Raw genomic sequence first — 22480 nt, 5'->3', positions numbered from 1 at the left:
TGAAGGTTGTGGAGGTCCCCGTGAGACTGTCTCGTGATGTCCAGGCTTGTACAAGTGATATACCACAACCATGTGTGGAGGCCAGTTCTGTGACATGTGCTGTCTTGTTCAGCCTCACGAGGGCATCAGCCATTACTGGTTCACTGCACATCAAGGAAATAGAACAATAACCAAGACACTTGCTCATCAAGATATTACAATAAATAGAATCTTTTATTCATAATGGTACTATTAATGCCTTTAGTAAATACTAACACCGTTTCATAGAAAGTTTTAATGTTAACATGGGAAATATTCTCCCATATATTTCTTGCCTTCCAAACGAATATGCAATGACATCAAGACAAGCGGTTTCAAATACAGTAACCTGTTTATAACGGACACGCTTACAATGAACTGATGGATGTACCCAACTGTTTGTCCATGCCACTTGGTCTGTATTTTAGTGAAAATGCGTGTAATGGACTACAGATATAAGGAACTTTAATTAGCTTTACATTTTCAGTTCATTATTACCTTATTTTTTACTGTATTTGGAAACCTAAAAATTCAATTGACTTGCCACATATCTCGTGAACCTTTTGAATTATATATGTTATTGTTTACCTCTGCTATAAATACCTTGAAACAGTGCTACTTATATGTAAGCGTGGACTAATTAGGCTCTGTATGTTTACATAGCAGCTATAGTGTGTGTGTCCACTCGCCTTGCTCTGACTGGTGATGGCAGGCAGTAATGGATCAACCAAGATTCATTAGGTTTATGGTCATTGTATCCTTGATTGCCAGAAACCTGAGGAGTGGCACTTGTGCAGACCAGTGCTGACTGTCCTTTGTTTCAAGGTGAAGTGGGGTAGCCTAGTGGTTAAAGCGTTACTTCTCAGGCCAAAGACCTCGATTCCTACACATGGGTACAGCCCATTTCTGGTGTCCACTGCCATGATATTGCTGGAATATTGCTAAAATGGTGTAAAACTAAAACTCACTCAGAGAAGAATACAGGGACATGCTAAAAGCTAAAAAACATATTTCAATTTCTCAATTTCTATCTGCAGTAAACTAAGGTTATATTGAACAGAAATATACTGCAAGATGCTGGGAAAACATATATCTGTCAATTCATAAGTTTATGGCATGTTGTAGTCATCAGAGTTAGACACCATTGGTCAAATCCAACTAGTCTCTTACTGGTCTTTAGTATGGTTATCTACCCTCAGTTGTTGGCAGATCTGGAATATAAACCCTGTTTTACAGATTGTGTTATCTTCAGGAATATAAAGAGTTCTACTATTTAAGATAACAGGAATATAACATCTATATCTGTGATGTTTTGGTTGCTTTTACTTACCTTCATGAGTGATTGAAAGAATAGCATAGATTGTGGACACTTCATACAGACATGGATAACAGGAATATAAACCCACTTCATACAGACATGGATAACAGGAATATAAACCCACTTCATACAGACATGGATAACAGGAATATAAACCCACTTCATACAGACATGGATAACAGGAATATAAACCCACTTCATACAGACATGGATAACAGGAATATAAACCCACTTCATACAGACATGGATAACAGGAATATAAACCCACTTCATACAGACATGGATAACAGGAATATAAACCCACTTCATACAGACATGGATAACAGGAATATAAACCCACTTCATACAGACATGGATAACAGGAATATAAACCCACTTCATACAGACATGGATAACAGGAATATAAACCCACTTCATACAGACATGGATAACAGGAATATAAACCCACTTCATACAGACATGGATAACAGGAATATAAACCCACTTCATACAGACATGGACAGACATGGATAACAGGAATATAAACCCACTTCATACAGACATGGATAACAGGAATATAAACCCACTTCATACAGACATGGATAACAGGAATATAAACCCACTTCATACAGACATGGATAACAGGAATATAAACCCACTTCATACAGACATGGATAACAGGAATATAAACCCACTTCATACAGACATGGATAACAGGAATATAAACCCACTTCATACAGACATGGATAACAGGAATATAAACCCACTTCATACAGACATGGATAACAGGAATATAAACCCACTTCATACAGACATGGATAACAGGAATATAAACCCACTTCATACAGACATGGATAACAGGAATATAAACCCACTTCATACAGACATGGATAACAGGAATATAAACCCACTTCATACAGACATGGATAACAGGAATATAAACCCACTGGACTGTTGTTAACTCCAGATAAAGCTGTGGATGGAAGATGTTGAGGCAATTTCCGGTACAGGAAGTGGTTGATCTGGATATGCCACCAGCTCAAGTAGCAGAACATGTTCTGTCAGTCAGGTGACACTGTCAGGACATTTCTAGTGACAAGCAGAAAACTGAAGATGTCCTCACGTGGGGACTGTTGCTGCTAGCTGATTGTATTGATTTTAGTAGTACAGGGCAGATACCTGGTGTACATGGACATTCACATAGGAATAGCTGTGTGGTACAGGTAGTTGGATCACAAGTGGGGTTGGATGTACAGGTAGGCTTGCTTGATGGTGTGGTTGGGACAGATCCTTGTGTTACAGGTAGTGGGATCACAAGTGGAGTTGGATGTACAGGTAGACTTGCTTGATGGTGTATAGGACAGATCCTTTTGTTACAGGTAGTTGGATCACAAGTGGAGTTGGATGTACAGGTAGGCTTGCTTGATGGTGTATAGGACAGATCCTTGTGTTACAGGTAGTTGGATGACAAGTGGAGTTGGATGTACAGGTAGACTTGCTTGATGGTGTATAGGACAGATCCTTGTGTTACAGGTAGTTGGATCACAAGTGGAGTTGGATGTACAGGTAGGCTTGCTTGATGGTGTATAGGACAGATCCTTGTGTTACAGGTAGTTGGATCACAAGTGGAGGTAGATGTACCTGTAGGCTTGCTTGACGGTGTGTAGGGTGTAGCCTTGTGTTACAGGTAGTTGGATCACAAGTGGAGGTTACGTACAGGTGGACTTGCTTGATGTTGTGTAGGAAAGATCCTTGTCATTTGCAGATTTTCCAGATAGTTGGGACTGAAGGGATGTAATGGTTGGATTGTATGTAGTTGGTCAATAGGTGCTTGTAACAGCAGGTCTCTTAATATGGCAAATATGATATGTATTAGAAAAGTTTTGCATCATAGTCTCTTCCTGATGAAGATGATGTTTTACCTGTAGGTTTCAGCAGTGTCTTCTCACTCCTCACTGACCATTTGATATATTGGTTAATTGTCCGGGATGTTATCCAAAAAATACATTGTTCCCCAAAAATGCTTTTAAAAAAACTTTTGCTTCAGACGGTTGAAAACGGACGAAAAGTACATTGTGCAAGGTGATTTAAAAAATGATATTCATCTCTGAATTTATTTTTTTAAATATCTGGCAGCTTACTGTGGTTTGGTTGGTTGTTGTTTTATGCCGCACTCAGCAATATTCCAGCTATACAGCGGAGGTCTGTAAATGGTCAAGTCTGGACCAGACAATCCAGTGATCAACAGCATGATCATCGATCTACACATCGGAATATGGTGAAACGTGTCAACCAAGTCAGCGATTCTGACTACCCGATCCCATTAGTCGCCTCTTACAGCAATCGTTGGTTGCTGAAGACCAATTCTAACCTGGATCTTCATGGGTACATAATTATGAAGCTGATTACTGAAATGCTTTTCAAAGGGGCTTAAAGTTCAGCATTCTTACTCGACTACCAGGGCAACCCTCCCCTTGCTACAAGAGGATGTGGGTGTAGCGATGCTAATAGAGCGTAGCATCCAAGCCTCCAGAGTATTGGAATCATATTGATCACAGTCATCCATATTTGAACAAGTTAGTTTACCATCTCGTGTAAGTCAGAACAAGTGTTGACTGTGATGTAAATCCTACCTTGAATATTTCCAGTACACTCGGGTTCACCTGCATTTTTCTAATACACTGTTTGTTTGGTTGGTGAGTTTACTGTTAAAAGATTGGAACAAAGAAAGCCAAATATCCCATGGGTAATAGTGCATTGGAGTGTATCTACTTACTTTTGTATTTAGAGAATGTGTTCATTTGTTGAAAGTACTTCATGATGATTGATCTGTCCCAGTGGATCTGCTCGATACAAGGTCCAGTTCCATAAAATGACCTCAGTGCTTAGTTGGTCATGTTTGTTTGTTTCGCGGTTGTTTTACGCAGCACTCAGCAATTTTCCAGCTGTATGGCGGCGGTCTGTAAATAATCAAGTCTGGACCAGAAAATCCAGTGACCAACAGCATGAGCATTGATCTATACACAATTGGTGATATGATGACGTGTCAACCAAGTCAGCAAGATTGATCACCCGATCCCGTTAGTCGCCTGTTACAGAAATCATGGCTTGCTGAAGATCAATTCTAACCCAGGTCTTCATGGATACTTGTACAAAATTATGAAGCTGATTACTGAAATGCCGTTCAGCACAATTACTCTACTACCAGGGCAATCTTCTCCTTGCTACAAGAGCACGTGGAACAGGTTTAGACATGCAAATAGAGTGTAGCCTCCAAGCCTCCAGAGCTTTGGAATCACATTGAGTCTGACCACCTGATCCTGTTAGTAACTTTCTATGACAAACAGGGAGTGAGTGAGTTTAGTTTTATGCCACACTCAGCAATATTCTAGCTATATGGTGTTGGACTGTAAATAATCGAGTCTGAACCAGACAATCCAGTGATGAACAGCATGAGCATCGATCTGCTCAATCGGGAACCGATGTGTCAACCATGTCAGCGAGCCTGACCACCCAATCCCGTTAGTCACCTCTTACGACAAGCATGGGTTACTGAAGATCAATATTCTAACCTGGATCTTCACAGGTCCTATGATAAACGGGTTGCTGAAGACCAGTACTAACCCGGATCGTTGTGGGGCTTAACTGGTCATGACTCTCATGCTCAACACAGACTTCTTACAGTTTGAGCCCCGAAATCTCTATGAAGAATGACCTAGCTCTGTGGCTGGGCTTGGGGTGAGTGTCCGTGCTGGAGTGAGGGTGGTTTTGACCGAGTGAAAGTGGGTGAGAAGAAGAATGGTAATGGGAGGGGTGAAGTAAATGTCAGGAGTACAAGAGATCTCACTTTGCATTTGTACTCTGGTCGGAATAATTATATCCCATGCTGATCGTAAACTGATTGGGTGGTCAGACTTCATGACTTTGTTGATCATGTGCAGTCATACCATGATGATGTGAATCGTTTATCATGACATCAGTCTGTTGTCCTATAGCTTGAATATTGATGAGTGCGGTGTTACATAACTTCTTTGAGTGGCATTTAGAAGTTGGTGTGATTAACAAACTGGGAGAGTTCTATGGATATACAACTTTGTTATTATTAATGTGAATGATGTTTCTGTGTAGCTACTATACTTGTTATCACTTACTTGATATCAGTGTTAGTAGCTACACCGTCACTCATATCAATAATAAAGATACTGTATATCCATAGAACTCTCCCCTTTGTTCGTTGTTTCACATGTTCAATTTAGATGGCATTTTGATGAAAAGACCACAGACTAGGCTTACATGTTCATACTGAGACGTTCACAATTGATAAAAAGTATTTCAATGATATGTGTAATGAGAAATCATTCCAGTGTCCCTATTTACCAATAGTACTTTCATGACAACTAACATTATCTTCATTGGATGAGTGAGTCATTGGAGCAATATGTTTTTGGTGTGCATCTGATTGGCATCAGTTCATTGTGATACTACTCTCCACACAGGTATCCTCCTTTCACATTCAAACCAACTCTCTGCTGGAATCAATATGTATCAAGGCTATGTGTGACAAATGCCCGGCAATATGACACATATTTACGGGACTGAAATCAATTGCAACAATGTAATGCCAAATCAAAATCTGTGACGAAAATCTGATATATATATGGCAACTCCTCACCTGCTGACGTTTTATTGACTGTACGATTGTCAAGCTTGTTAGTCTGTTCACACATATTGTAAATTCAATGGCTTAGAATGCTTTATTGAGTTTTCTCTGGCACATCAGAATTTTATGCTAGGAGGAATATTGGTCAGTGAGGAAGAAGCTCTTGCATGTAAACATTGATATGACTAAGAGTTGTTGAAGATATAAAGTTAAACATTTAGATTGTTTGTGAGTATTCTAAGTATTTATGTCATGATATGGCTGAAACACTGACATTAAATTTTAACTCACTCCTAGTTTTCAACGATGAAATCATGGGATACACATTCTCCTTGTTCCTTTCTTTCACATGATCATGTGGGCACAAGGGGCGGTGGGGTAGCCTAGTGGTTAAAGCAGTTGCTTGTCACGTTGAAGACCCGGGTTCGATTCCCCACATGGATACAATAGAGAAGGATGAGATTGGTTGAGATTGGTTCCCAACAAGCTAGTTGTAAGAGGAAACTAATGGATTTGGTTGTGTGACTTATGACTTGGTTCATTGTGTGACATTGTGCCCAGACCAGACTCAATAAGCTGTATTTGCTTTACCACAGGTGACAGCAAGCTTTATGACACGTTGCTCAAATATCGGATAGATATTGCCTCGATCTTAATAGAATCACATGTTTCAGGAAACGTTATTGAACAGCATGACATTGGTTAATGTCCCAATACTTCGGTTACAGTTATGAAGCATTTTAATGCTTCCTTTATTGAGCTCTCTTCCGATGTGTGTAGCTCTGTAGGTCATGTATTCAATGTATTGATACACATCACACCAGTAGCCTGAAGCAGCTCTTTGAGATCTAGCATCAAATTAGCCATCCATTCCAAATACCCCCTGGATGGACTGTCAATATAGGCTCTCCAAGGTGACCTATATGTGCATCTGGAAAAATATCCGGCACTGTTGACTGTCTAAACCACCAGAACCTACTTTCGACTGTCAATATAGGTGACCTGTTTGTCCACCTGGAGAAATGTCCTGCTCTGTTGACTGTCTTAAAACACCGCATTCTGGTTTGGACTGTCAATATAGCCTCTACAAGGAGACCTATATGTACAACTGGAACAATCTCCAGCACCAAGACCGCCTCCATGGTGTAGTGGTTATGGCGTCCGCCCGGAGAGCGGAAGGTCGCTGGTTCGATCCCCGACCGTGTCATACCAAAAGACGTTAAAATATGGTACTTGTTGGTCCCTGCCTGGCGTTTGGCATTAATGGGTACAACAAGGACTGGTCGGCTCGGAGTCAGTATAATGTGTCTGAGTGGGGTATTCATGCTTCACTGTGGCATGGTATCTCAGTGGGCAAGCACTTTAAAACCAGCTTCAGTCTGGGCTAGTACAAGCAGCCGCACATACACACGCATGCACGTCGTCATATGAGCGAAATATTCTCAAGCACGACATTAAACCCAATTTCACCTCACCTCCAGCACCAGTACACCAATGTCAACAGTTGTTCCCAAATTATATCCTGAGTTAAATTGCTGACAAAACATTTTTATGTATTTCCACAGAGTGAAATGTCTCAATGAAATATTGAAACCAAAATTGATTTACCAGTAGGATGTCTCGTAACTATTCAGTGGGAATAGTGTTTTAAGAACCCTTTCATCTTTCTTCATCAATGATGTGAACAAGTACTTTGGTCCATCTGGACCAACATCACTTTCATTCACAAAGAGTTATGCTGAGCTATTTCCAGGTGTCTATAGACATCCCTCTGACCAAGTAATAGCTGGAAGCTTGCCCACACCATCTCACTGTTAATGACTGCTGAAGCGTGGCAGAATAATTAGCTTGATGGTCATGCTCCGCTGGAAGATCGCTTCCATCGATTGACTGGTTTAACGCTGAATGCCACTGTGAGCATGGTCACTCATTTGATTGACCTTAGTCTCTGTTAGCCTATTCCATCCTTCCATGCCAATGATGATTATTTAAGTGAATCCACATCTAATGAAGAGGTTTTGGCTTGCTGCTTGGGTAGTGGTGTGTGGACGATTACAACTGCATGCCATAAAGTCCATTAGCGTTGTCGTCAAGTGATTCAGGGTACTTTGATCATAGGGGTGTCCTTATTTCCATTGTTGGGTAATTATTGAAAATTTCTGGATCCGCCTATGTGAATACCTATTTAAATTATTTCCACAGCCAGAATGTCATTTTGACTCAACTCGAGCAGTTTCCAGCACTGAAATAAGGTGAAATGTGATTGGTTGACGCCGGGCAAAGTATCCAATGAGAATTGTTGTTAGTTAGAGACATCGCCAAGTTTCTCACTAAAAAAAGCTGAGTCTGAGAGTTAAATGAAATCTGATGTTTTTGCATGTATGAAGAATCGAATCGAAAATGATTGAATCGAGGGTCCAATATTGAAAATGGAATCAAATCGAACGGAGGACTGGCTGAATCGCTGCAGCTCTAGTCTTATTCATATGACACTATCGTGATATAATCAGAAAACATTCTTGGTGACATTCTCTAGTTATGTGACACTTTTCGTCAGGAGGTCCCAACTGGAATTTAGGGTTTGGCTGTATAGAGGTATTCTTTTCAGATGAATGAAATATTTATTTTCTGGTCTGACCAAGATGTTTTCTGTTGCCTACAGGCTAGCTGTGACAGGTATGACTACTCCGCCTATCAGCGAAGTAAAACAGCGCCCTCTGGTGGTCATCGCAAGGTCAGCAGAATAGGTGAGTAAAATTACATTAAGGTCTCAGATTCTCTGCACCTTTTTCACAAAGCTGTGTTGGAGCGTCTCCCATACTCTTAAACAGAGGTTTAGTGGAACGGGGTCCAGGTGGTAGAGTATTGTCCATACTCTTAGACAGACTTACAATCACTGTAATTTTAAGATGGCTTGGTGGAACAGGGTTCTTTTGGTAGAGTATCTCTCATACTCTTAAAGGATCCAGATAGTAGAGTGTTGTCCATACTCTTAGACAGACTTACAATCACTGTAATTTTAAGATAGCTTGGTGGAACGGGGTTCTTTTGGTAGAGTGTCTCCCATACTCTTAAACAGATACTCTGTGGAGCAGGATCAAGATAGTAGAATGTCTTCCATACTCTTAGCCAGACTAACCACCGTAATCCTAAGAGAGCTTTGTGGAATGGGGTCCAGGTGGTAGAGTATCTTCCATACTCTTAGCCAGACTGACGATCACTGTAATCCTAAGAGAGCTTCTTGGAATGGAGCCCAAGTGGTAGAATGTCTTCCATACTCTTAGACAGACTTTGGATCACAGTGATCCCAAGATGGCTTTGTGGAATGGGGTCCAAGTGGTAGAGTATTGTCCATATTCTTAGACAAACTTACAATCATGGTAATGCTATGATGACTTTGTGGAACACGGGGTCCAGGTGGTAGAGTATCTTCCATAGTGTTAGGCAGATTTACGATCACTGTAATCCTAAGATGACTTTGGGTTAGAGGCAATAGGTACCCTGGTACTTCAAGTATTCTCATATGGCAGGCACCCAAGTTTGATTCATCAAATGGTTACCATGTAACGGTAAAGGTATTCTACTTAGACATACACACATTAAGCTAACAGGCTATAATAACTACACCCTTACTGTTTACATAAGACGTTGTCGGCGTACAGAGCTGAAAGAAGCACTAACACGTAGCTTTCAGTTCATTCATAGAGCTGTGTCCCCAATTCAGTCATTCATTTCCCTTTTTTAAGCACCTATTCTTTGAATTTGGAATATTTGAATAAAAATTGACTTGAATATCAACACTGACCTATCGTAAATCATAACTTGGAATAGATGATTTAAATGCACTGAGGTTTATTCAACTGAAGGGAAGCGATAAGACGCTTTGTACCGAGTCAATGTCGGGGAATGACGGGACCAGAGAATGCACGGAACACAGAACTTTTAATAGCTCTCATTCAGAACATTCTGACAGCTTCTGCGACATCTCCAGGCACACAGGAGTCCGATTTGTGTCAGGCTGAGGTAGCTGTTCACCTGAATGGTGTCCGTTAGTAATTAATGGCAGTTGTGTTCAAGATTTTGACAGTTACATATGATTGGTTGTGATTGATTGTGAAAAAGGAAATCATAGTGGATGTTCAGACAAGGTGAGCGTTAAACTTAGTGAAGCAGCCATCATGATAATATAGCGGAAATTTAAAACTGATGATGTTCAATTGAAAACAGTTTCCCTAATGCTTATTGAAAAAGGCAGATGCTAACATGATAACAATTTCCAAAGGTGTTCTTTTCAAGACAAAACAATCTCTGAGTGCCCTCCTTGCACATTTTGCCATTGGCACTATATTGCAAAGAGTTTTAAATTCTACATGATTTTGTTTGCTTCTCACTCTACAAATTGGTGGGGCGGTGGGGTAGCCTAGTGGTTAAAGTGTTCGCTCGTCACGCCGAAGGCCCGGGTTCGATTCCCCACATGGGTACAGTGTGTGAAGCCCATTTCTGGTGTCCCCTGCCGTGATATTGCTGGAACATTGCTAAAAGCGGCGTAAAACCGAACTCACTCACTCACTCACTCTACAAATTGGTTAAGGTTAATAGCTGATTATCATGGCATGAAGCAGCCTAAAATTATCCTAGTACATAAATGTGTGATATCATCTCTTGTGTTGGAATCTTCCTCGGAGAAGCTTCTCTGTCAAAAGCTTTCATATCCTTCAGCATTGGAAGACTGCCGACTATTGGTGACCCTAATTGTCAAGTCACATACATGAACTGTCAGTTGTTGACACTGAAACTCTATACTTTTGATTTGTGGCTTGAATGACTCATTCCTGCTTGTTGATTGTGAAAGGGGAGTTTGTCGGGTTAATTCTCCTACGTGGATATAGTGTGATATTTCCCCGACTTGGCATTACGGCAGTTGACGCCAGCTGTTGTTGAGGGTGTGGAATGCCGTTGATGTTGTGGAGGTCCCTGTGTGTTACCGGCGTATTGTTTGTGCTGACAGAGAGCGTATACACACATACACCTCACTAGCTGGAATGTTCATTGTTGGGAGATAATACCTAATGAATAAAGGTCTTGCGTCTTTTGTCCACAATGACGGGAAGCGATGATCCAGGTTTGGTTCCATGTGTGGAATCAGCAAATGAGATGGTTTAAAGCACAGGGATTTAGGCTCATAATATATGTACCGTTTAAAGATGAAAGGTTAGGATTGTACCATGGTCAAAATTAAATACTCATGTGGTATTAAGGATTTATAACATTGACCTAGAATTGGGGTTGGTCACTAAAAGAGTAGTCAATCAGAATAAATGCTGGTGTGGTATAAATAATATGTAACATACACGGACATTTTGGATTACTGGTTGTATCAGACAGTCCTGAATACTGGTATGGTTTCAAGGATTTATAACCTGCACCTACAGTTTGGGTTTTTACCCAAATGAATACTTGACTGTCAAACAGAATAAAATGCTGGTATGGTATAAACAATATTTATCATCCAAAACTGTGTTCCACAGGAGATATCGCTTGTGTGAGATCAGACGATATCTCCTAGGAGATATCGTTTTGACAGTAGATTTTGTACAATGCCCTGACAATGTATTGTTGGGTGTACGAGGTGTGTGTATTGTTGGGTGTAAGAGGTGTGTGTATACGAGGTCTCCCAAGCACATCAATAATCGCTGACACAGGGTTTTGTTGTGTTTTACTGTGTTTTTTATGTTAGTATGGGAACAGTTGTTGACTAGTTTACCAGACTGGCCAGAATGTTACCAGATTCAGTCTTCAGGTTATTCCCTGGAGTCTTACACTATCCACGTGTTGCTGTTAATGGTATTACATGATTGTCTTAGGGTTGCACTGGGGTAGGTTAATGTTACTCTCAGACCATGTAGAGTAAGACTTAGATTCCTGGGCTGAGTATTGTAAGCTATCTTGAGACTGTTAACCCTGTTTGACACAGTATCAGTGCAGGGAATAGTATTATAGACTGGGATTATAGGCGATTGTGCATGACTGATTTATTGTACAGAGGTACTTGTAATTCTTGTATTTGTTGAGGTCATCAGTAGGAATGTGGAGCTGACAGTTGGCCAGTGTGTGAATCCCGAGGGATTGCTGATATACGAGGCCTGTGCATTGTTGGGTGTACAAAGTCTGTGTGTATTGTTGGGTGTACGAGGTGTGTATTGTTGGGTGTACGAGGTGTGTATTGTTGGGTGTACCAGGTGTGTGTGTTGTTGGATGTACGAGGTGTGTGTATTGTTGGTTGTGTGAGGTCTGTGTATTGTTGGGTGTACGAGGTCTGTGTATTGTTGGGTGTACGAGGTGTGTGTATTGTTGGGTGTATTGTTGGGGGTGTGTGTATTGTTGGGTGTATGAGGTCTGTATTGTTGGGTGTACGAGGTGTGTGTATTGTTGGGTGTAAGAGGTCTGTGTATTGTTGGGTGTATGAGGTCTGTATTGTTGGGTGTACGAGGTCTGTGTATTGTTGGGTGTACGAGGTGTGTGTATTGTTGGGTGTACGAGGTGTGTGTATTGTTGGGTGTACGAGGTGTGTGTGTTGTTGGGTGTACGAGGTGTGTGTATTGTTGGTTGTGTGAGGTATGTGTATTGTTGGGTGTCTGTACGAGGTGTGTGTATTGTTGGGTGTATACGAGGTGTGTGTATTGTTGGGTGTCACGAGGTGTGTGTATTGTTGGCTGTCACGAGGTCTGTGTATATTGTTGTTGGGTGTATTGTGGTATGAGGTGTGTGTGTATTGTTGGGTGTACGAGGTGTGTGTGTTGTTGGGTGTACGAGGTGTGTGTATTGTTGGGTGTACGAGGTGTGTGTATTGTTGGGTGTACGAGGTGTGTGTATTGTTGGGTGTACGAGGTGTGTGTATTATTGGGTGTACGAGGTGTGTGTATTATTGGGTGTACGAGGTGTGTGTATTGTTGGGTGTACGAGGTGTGTGTATTATTGGGTGTACGAGGTCTGTGTATGATACAGTGGTTGATAGTGATGGTTTGTCCTGTTACAATTCACTAGAATTAGTTGAATCGAACCATATCCTTTTATGAATTCACTTCATTATTCATAGTTACTAGAGTCAAATACTGAGAGTGTTTTTACTTGGAACTATAGTCCGTTTGGCTCAAAAGCAGACCGATGAATTGCAATCTAACTCGAAAACTTATAAACATAAAATACTCAATGAAACACTGATCATAATGAAAACGTCAGACCAACTCTGAGAGGTGTTTGCAGAATTTATGTCCTAAAATTAAAAAAGTTGTTTAACAAACTATCATTAAAATATCGACACAGTTCACTATTTGTTATGAGGGAGGAGTGCAGAGAAAGGGACAGCCGGATGTGCTATAAAGGATGCACAGGCTAATGAATTAATAACTTGGTGGGCACTTGTGCTCGTGCTTTTCTTACACCTGGCTGTCCCTTTCTCTGCACTCCTTCCTCGTAACAAATAGTGAACTGTGTCAATATTTTAATGATAGTTTGTTAAACAACTTTTTTAATTTTAGGACATAAATTCTGCAATCAAATCACAGAGTTGGTCTGATATTTTGATTATGATCAGTGTTTCATTGAGTATTATATGTTTATTAGTTTTTGAGTTAGATTGCAATTCATCGGTCCGCTTTTGAGCCAAACGCACTATAGTTTGTTGTTTACCTTAGTGAGATATGCAAAAATGGAACCCATCCAAACCACACAGTGGTGTAACTTGTGTCATTTTGCTAAGGCCCCAGTAATTAGGGGCCGTTGGGGTAGCTTAGTGGTTAAAGCATTCGCTTGTCACGCCACCGGTTTGATTCCCCACATGGGTACAATGAGTGAGGCCCATTTCTGGTGTTCCCTGATGTGATATTGCTGGAAGATTGCTAAAGGCAGCATAAATCCATACTCACTCACTCACTGACTCATTCACATTGTTCACAATGGATTTCTCCTTTTACTTTGAAGAAAATGTCATTTATATGTTTCAGTTTAAGCGATTACACGACATGTTTGTTTTTTAATTTGCTGATATTAACATGAAGTATTCATGAATAAATTTCAAATTTGTTACTGTATATTCGTAAAAACATATTGTATTTGTCACAGTTCTAGAGATTTTTGTTACATTGACTTTCATAGTGCAGTAGTGATTCATGTCTTGGCATGTGTATTTCAGATGAGAAGTATCATGAGGAAGGTGACCCTCAAGGACGAGTAGGATCACGGAAAACAGACAGGGAGTCTCGTTCTCGAGCACGGGATGGATACCGACAGGATTACTATGGCAGCCGTGATGTAAGGATGGGTAGCCCAAAGCGAGTTGACTTCTCGCATAACCTTCACCTTCGTGAAGTGAACACAGATGGGACATATCTGGATAGTGTTGCCCACCAGGAGTCTTCCACAGCATCGTCCGCTCAGTCCCTCGACGTCCAGTCCACGCTCACGGACAGTCGTGCCATCCGGGAGACAGAGCTTCGCTTCTTGAACGATCACATTCCATCATCACGGACTTACCAGGATGTGAGATGGGATGGGACACGTTTGTCACGTGTCAATGTTCAAGTTCCGACGGGTACCATGAGAAATGGAAGGACTAGAACCGAAAATCTTCCAAATAATTTCGCTAGCGAACATAGTGATGGTGGCTTAGATAGGCGAAGAGAGGACTCTGGGAAGCAGAAACGGGTGAAGAAATCACTGAAGGACTTACCTGACAATAATGGTGAGTTTCCTGTTTCATTTTCGGAAACTTGACAGTTTTCAGATTGAAAATAGACGCATGTGTTTCTGATGTATTACTTTAATCCAGGGACCTAAGTCTTTACTTTGCAAGATTAATGTTATCCACAGAATCCAGGGTCCAGTTCAACAAAGTGGTCTCAGTCCTTTTTGATGTATTATCCCGGTGTCAGGGGTTTTCGACGATGTAAGACATTAACATATTTTTTTTCTGTAATATCATTTATAGTTTGTATTTTACTAACCTTGAGTGATAAAGGATATTTTCATCTATTTCACACAAAAATATCAAGTGTTCCCTACAAAAATAGTGTTGATGGTATCGTATCGGCAAAACTGTTGCCGCTCGTAACATCCGGGTATTTTGTATGGGTTTTCGACGATGAGCAATACTTTTTGCGCCGCACTGCTAGGGAGTGTTGTGATCATGTGGCTTCCTATTTATATATTGCCTGTCACCAGCAGACGACTGATCTAACTGAATTTTCGCTTGCTATTTTTTGTTATAAAGGGAACTGATTTTGCATCTAAAGTGGTAATAACGATCTCGGGTAAATAATATTGATGTTTGTTTGCTTTTTATATAACTTTACTTCCCGATTTCCATTGTCAATAAAACTTCTCACGACAGCGACTTGGCAGCCGCCCTACCAGTGAAACTGTTTGTGCACTCCGATCGCACACGTACTCCCCCGATATAGCGCATGCAATGCAATTGTCGAAATCACCAGAACGTCAAATTCCGCTTTTGTTGGGATACCTTAACTCAGGGAATATACTTTTCAAGATTAAGGTTATATACGTTATAGACTTTCAATAGTCATAATGCTAAGATCACTTTGTGGACCTGGGCCTTTGACTATTGGTATTTCCAACTGTATCCAACATACCCCTTTATTCCAGATGGTATTGTATACACAACCGCAATGCTCATACCTTAACATCGACATATTTTAGTTGTTCTAATATCTGACTTTGTGAACATGGTCCCTGGTTTATTTCCGACACTATCCAACAGATCACTTTATTCCTGTATTGTATATATGACCGTAACTCATACCTAACATTGACCTGTTATAGATGTAGCTCTAAGATCACCTTGTATCATAAGCCTATATTAAAGTATCCTGGTTGTGATAAGATCACCTTGTGGAATTGGGGGTCTTTATGGGACACCATTCAGCATATCCTTTTATCCCAGAGCCCCGTTCCATGAAGTGATCCCATACTTTAATATATGCTTATCATAGTTTCAACTCTAGAAGCACACTGGGGTTCCAGGTCTGTTAGGGTTTAGCCAATGGTCTGTTAGGCCAAGACCAGGTTCATTTCCCACATGGGCTACCACAAGGTAACCAATGAGGTTGTCAATATGGAAAATTGGTCAAGTCTGTTAGGGATTTAACAAGGTTTTGTCATGATTTCTGGTGTTTGAACTGACACCTGGACACATTTTCTGTTTGGGTGCAGTGGCATTTTGGTCCGAAGGTTTGAAGCCATTATCATCTGTAGTTTTTGTGTGCACCATATATAGAACATCCACAGCTAGAACAGGACATTGACATGGTCAAGATGGAACTCAGACCATTACCACTGTTACCACTGGTTGCTTTGTAGTTTAACTGAGGCATATTCCAGCTATATGGTGGCGGTCTGTAAATAACCAGACCAGACAATCCAGTGATCAACATCATGACCATAAGTCCGCGCAATTGGGATACGATGACAAGCATCAACCAAGTCAGCGAGCCTGTCCACCCGATCCCGTTAGTCCAGTTAATCGCCTCTTACGACAAGCATGGGTTACTGAAGACCAATTCTAACCCAGATCTTCACGGGAGACAAGCATGGGTTACTGAAGACCAATTCTAACCCAGATCTTCATGGGGGAGACAAGCATGGGTTACTGAAGACCAATTCTAACCCAGATCTTCATGGGGAGACAAGCATGGGTTACTGAAGACCAATTCTAACCCAGATCTTCACGGGGGAGACAAGCATGGGTTACTGAAGACCAATTCTAAGCCAGATCTTCACGGGAGAGACAAGCATGGGTTACTGAAGACCAATTCTAACCCAGATCTTCACAGGTATCACCTCTAAGGACCCTTTGTTAGCACTGGCCATATTAATGGATCAGGCGGTCAAGCTTGGTGCCTAAACATGCTGAAGTCAGGATAGTTTGGTCCACTACAAGTATTTTGAGGATGCTGCTAGAATATTACTGAATGCCTGTTAACAACCAACAAACACAGCTAACATATTCACAAATTAAAACTGCAAATGACCAAGAAATGAAAAGGTTGTTAGTGACAGCCATGTTTGTAGGGTGTGTGGTCATGAGGCTGTGCCCGATTTAGAGTCATCGATACCTTGATGGTGTGGACATTTTTCATTCCAACTCTCGCTGGTTGTCTGGCTTTGACATGTTTATTTAGAGTGTGGCATGATGTGACTGGAATACTACTGTCTTCTACGTGAAGCAACAATTAACCCAATCTTTTTATGTCTACCATTATGTCTCAAACATGACTGTGAACAAGATTGAAATATCCGTCATGATTGTTGAAGTGTCCACTTGCTGTATCCTCAGGATTCCAGGTGTCAGTGTTTCTTTGAAGAATGTGACCTGCGTAGATGGCTCTATGACAGGTAGTGAGAGGCTTGATCAATATGGTATTATATTGTGTACCCAATACATATTGAGTCTTATCTCCCAGTAGGGATTTACGAGTATTTATAACACAGGTGGACAGTAAAGATAATCTGACCCTCACCTTCCTGGGGGTGAACCACACTGCAACATGGTAGTAAACTCTTCAAGATGTATGGCATAGAAATGTTTAGTGGAAGATCGTGTAAATGGCACATGTTGTGATAAGCTCAATATTGAGGCCAGATACTTTTATACTTCTGTTTACATATTTGACACACAGAGCCTATACAGTCAGAAAACATGATGAGATTTAATTTGGATATATTTTGTGGGCTTCCAAAGCCCTTTCTTGGGATTTGGAGTGAAAAAAAACCCACATAACAATAAAATAGTCATTAAATTCTTTGATAATATTTTTTTATTCATTGTATATTGTTTGAACACTTGCAGACACCATTATCCCAGCTGTGTTGGTTGGCAGGTTGATTTTTTGTTTTTCTATAAATGCATTCTTCGGGATTTGTTCGCTCATGTTTAAGTTTGATTTGATTGGTTGGAGATACGACATATTAAATCTTTTACTGGTTTAGGTCCTTATAAATATATAAAATCTGACATTTTGTTTTATGGATTGGTGGGCATGACATTTGATTAAGATTTAACATTTATATATTACTTTTCATGCGAAAAAAAATCTCATCATATACATATAGCTTGGATTATTCTTATTGTCAAAGTGATCTTTACTGCCAGCAGTGAAAAATAGCCTTGTAATTATTTATTGCTTTTGTTTTAATGTTTTTATTTTAAGGTCAGCAGATCCATTAACCAAGTTAAGAATGACATAAAACTCATGGTAATAAAACCTTTTCTGATGGGTAGATACATTCACTTGTTAATGTAAAACTTGTTAATATCCTTCACTAAGAATTAACATTGACCAATAAACAAATAGCTACATGGCTCAAATATCCTAAGTACTTAAGTGCTCCAAATCGATTTTATTTTTTATTTTTAGCCCTACCCATGCCAAATGATAAGAAATAAGTCATGAAGAAAGTGCAGCCTTTGTGCTGTTGTTTGGAGTTGTATTCTATCCATGTTGTCTGGTGTTGATTCCCATGTTGAAACTGCAAAAGTCAGCCTGGAGAACTAGGTGTGAAACAACAATACAAATACTTTGTAATTTGGGGTGCTGGGGTAGTATGTGTTTAAAGCGTTTGCTCGTCCTGCTGTAGATCCGGGTTCGATATCCCCACATGGGTACAATGTGTTAAGCCCATTTCTGGTGTCCCCCACCGCGATATTGCTGGAATATTGCTAAAAGTGGCGTAAAAGAAACTCAATCACTCACTCACACTTTGTAATGTAAAATTGTATTCTAAATCAACAAATCAAATGAAGTAAGAAAATATCAGTCATCTTATGGTATCAGGAAAGATAAACATTTCCATTAGTCAGTTAGTCCAGGATCCCGGACTTGTGGAAATTGAGAAGGACTTTGTGTTGTATAATGAGCCTCATATCGCGATACCGTACTGTATTGTATCGTTACACCACTATTGGTGCCTAAGCTTGGAAGGGTTCGAAGGGCATGCTACAAGAGTTGTCGGAATCATGTGGTAACAGAGTGTTCGATGTCCTTGCCACCGATGGGACAAACTAGAGCAACATTACTCACACACTGCCAGGCAGCCCGTCACAGACCTCGGCCCTAACATTGTTAGCCCGGGGCAAGATCAGCGCCAATATTTATCACACTTGAGAAATTGCTTTGATAAAACCCTGCACAGCATAAGAGTTGGATAAACAGGGCCTGTGAGTGTGTCGGAATGCATGGAAGTATAGAATCAATCCTGCCAAGTTCACCTACAGGGGTACATAGGGGAACAAACAACCACTGCTTAATGAAATCACTCAGCCCAGGCTGTCATATATCTAACACCTGTCCAATTATCTCAGTCCTCTTGCTATTGTAAGTAAACAGCTATGGAGTTTCCCATTAAAGTACTCAAAGTGGAATGGCCACCTTTACTGTTTGTCTAATCACATTATGGTTAAATTTAAACAAGATGGCTTTTTTTCAAGATTAATGTTGTTTATTTTGCCCTAATGGCTTGTTGTCTCCGGGCTGTTCTTTGTGTAAACCATGGAAGCCAGCCAGGTTTTGCCATCGGAATTAGTTCTGTCATGTGACTCGATATCACGTACATCAAGGTTATACAAAGTGTACAGAATCAGGTTAACATTTGCTCAGCTAAGTAACTGACAATTAAACGTTTCAAATAGGTGATCAGATTTGTACCACCAGCTTTGAGTGAACTGGGCCGGTCTGTTTCTGTAACAATGATACCAGCAACGTGTTGACCTTTGACTTCACTTGTTTTATGGATAACAACTTCTTTTTATTCTTTATATGTTTCAGAGCTAATTCTTGCTCCTGTACTGAAAACAGTTGAAGCATGTATGGTATTCCTTGTTACCCTGTCAGTATGGACTAACCCTCTCTACCCCTGTTGCTGGGGCGGTGGGGTAGCCTAGTGGTTAAAGCGTTCCCTAGTCAAGCCAAAGACCCGGGTTCAATTCCCCACAGGGGTACAATGTGTGAAGCCCATTTCTGGTGTCCTCCGCCGTGATATTGCTGGAATATTGCTAAAAGCGGTGTAAAACTAAACTCACTCACTCACTCTATTCCTGTCGGGATTCTGGGATTACAAGAACCAATGTTGGTCGTAAGAGGCGACCGAAAGGATCAGGTGATCGGGCTCACTGACATGGCTGTGTGACATGTCCTGATGTATCCTTGGATCAGGTGATGGGGCTCACTGACATGGCTGATTGTGTGACATGTCCTGATATATCCTTGGACCAGGTGATGGGGCTCACTGACATGGCTGATTGTGTGACATGTCCTGATGTATCCTTGGACCAGGTGATGGGGCTCACTGACATGGCTGATTGTGTGACATGTCCTGATATATCCTTGGACCAGGTGATGGGGCTCACTGACATGGCTGATTGTGTGACATGTCCTGATGTATCATTGGATCAGGTGATCGGGCTCACTGACATGGCTGATTGTGTGACATGTCCTGATGTATCATTGGATCAGGTGATCGGGCTGACTGACATGGCTGATTGTGTGACATGTCCTGATATATCCTTGGATCAGGTGATCGGGCTGACTGACATGGCTGATTGTGTGACATGTCCTGATGTATCATTGGATCAGGTGATCGGGCTCACTGACATGGCTGATTGTGTGACATGTCCTGATGTATCCTTGGACCAGGTGATCGGGCTCACTGACATGGCTGATTGTGTGACATGTCCTGATATATCCTTGGACCAGGTGATGGGGCTCACTGACATGACTGATTGTGTGACATGTCCTGATATATCCTTGGACCAGGTGATGGGGCTCACTGACATGGCTGATTGTGTGACATGTCCTGATATATCCTTGGATCAGGCGGGCTCACTGACATGGCTGATTGTGTGACATGTCCTGATGTATCCTTGGACCAGGTGATCGGGCTCACTGACATGGCTGATTGTGTGACATGTCCTGATATATCCTTGGACCAGGTGATGGGGCTCACTGACATGACTGATTGTGTGACATGTCCTGATATATCCTTGGACCAGGTGATGGGGCTCACTGACATGGCTGATTGTGTGACATGTCCTGATATATCCTTGGATCAGGTGATGGGGCTCACTGACATGGCTGATTGTGTGACATGTCCTGATATATCCTTGGATCAGGTGATCGGGCTGACTGACATGGCTGATTGTGTGACATGTCCTGATATATCCTTGGACCAGGTGATGGGGCTGACTGACATGACTGATTGTGTGACATGTCCTGATGTATCCTTGGACCAGGTGATGGGGCTCACTGACATCGCTGATTGTGTGACATGTCCTGATGTATCCTTGGATCAGGTGATGGGGCTCACTGACATGGCTGATTGTGTGACATGTCCTGATGTATCCTTGGATCAGGTGATCGGGCTCACTGACATGGCTGATTGTGTGACATGTCCTGATATATCCTTGGACCAGGTGATGGGGCTGACTGACATGACTGATTGTGTGACATGTCCTGATGTATCCTTGGACCAGGTGATGGGGCTCACTGACATCGCTGATTGTGTGACATGTCCTGATGTATCCTTGGATCAGGTGATGGGGCTCACTGACATGGCTGATTGTGTGACATGTCCTGATGTATCCTTGGATCAGGTGATGGGGCTCACTGACATGGCTGATTGTGTGACATGTCCTGATGTATCCTTGGATCAGGTGATCGGGCTCACTGACATGGCTGATTGTGTGACATGTCCTGATGTATCCTTGTATCAGGTGATGGGGCTCACTGACATGGCTGATTGTGTGACATGTCCTGATGTATCCTTGGATCAGGTGATCGGGCTCACTGACATGGCTGATTGTGTGACATGTCCTGATGTATCCTTGGATCAGGTGATCGGGCTCACTGACATGGCTGATAGTGTGACATGTCCTGATGTATCCTTGTATCAGGTGATGGGGCTCACTGACATGGCTGATTGTGTGACATGTCCTGATGTATCCTTGTATCAGGTGATGGGGCTCACTGACATGGCTGATTGTGTGACATGTCCTGATGTATCCTTGGATCAGGTGATCGGGCTCACTGACATGGCTGATTGTGTGACATGTCCTGATGTATCCTTGGATCAGGTGATGGGGCTCACTGACATGGCTGATTGTGTGACATGTCCTGATGTATCCTTGTATCAGGTGATGGGGCTCACTGACATGGCTGATTGTGTGACATGTCCTGATGTATCTTTGGATCAGGTGATGGGGCTCACTGACATGGCTGATTGCGGACTTGTCCTGATATATCCTTGGATCAGGTGATCGGGCTCACTGACATGGCTGTGTGACATGTCCTGATGTATCTTTGGATCAGGTGATCGGGCTCACTGACATGGCTGATTGTGTGACTTGTCCTGATATATCCTTGGATCAGGTGATCGGGCTCACTGACATGGCTGATTGTGTGACATGTCCTGATATATCCTTGGACCAGGTGATCGGG

The 22480-nt window shown here is 41.6% G+C and overlaps 1 protein-coding gene across 1 annotated transcript in view; it reads left to right on the top strand.

Annotated features, from left to right (window-relative positions):
- The window catches only part of LOC124253615, a 111251-nt gene that overhangs the window by 72678 nt on the left and 16093 nt on the right, over positions 1 to 22480 (top strand). The window contains exons 5-6 of the mRNA XM_046687423.1: positions 8638 to 8722; positions 14167 to 14715. Of these exons, the coding sequence (XP_046543379.1) occupies positions 8638 to 8722; positions 14167 to 14715 (634 nt within the window). The remainder of the gene's footprint in view (positions 1 to 8637; positions 8723 to 14166; positions 14716 to 22480) is intronic.

This window comes from Haliotis rubra, unplaced genomic scaffold (assembly GCF_003918875.1).
Source record: "Haliotis rubra isolate DU_JTF1 unplaced genomic scaffold, ASM391887v1 Scf547, whole genome shotgun sequence".
Lineage (NCBI taxonomy): Eukaryota > Metazoa > Mollusca > Gastropoda > Lepetellida > Haliotidae > Haliotis > Haliotis rubra.
Note: the sequence above shows the minus strand (reverse complement) of the source record. Positions and strands in the feature narration are given on the sequence as shown.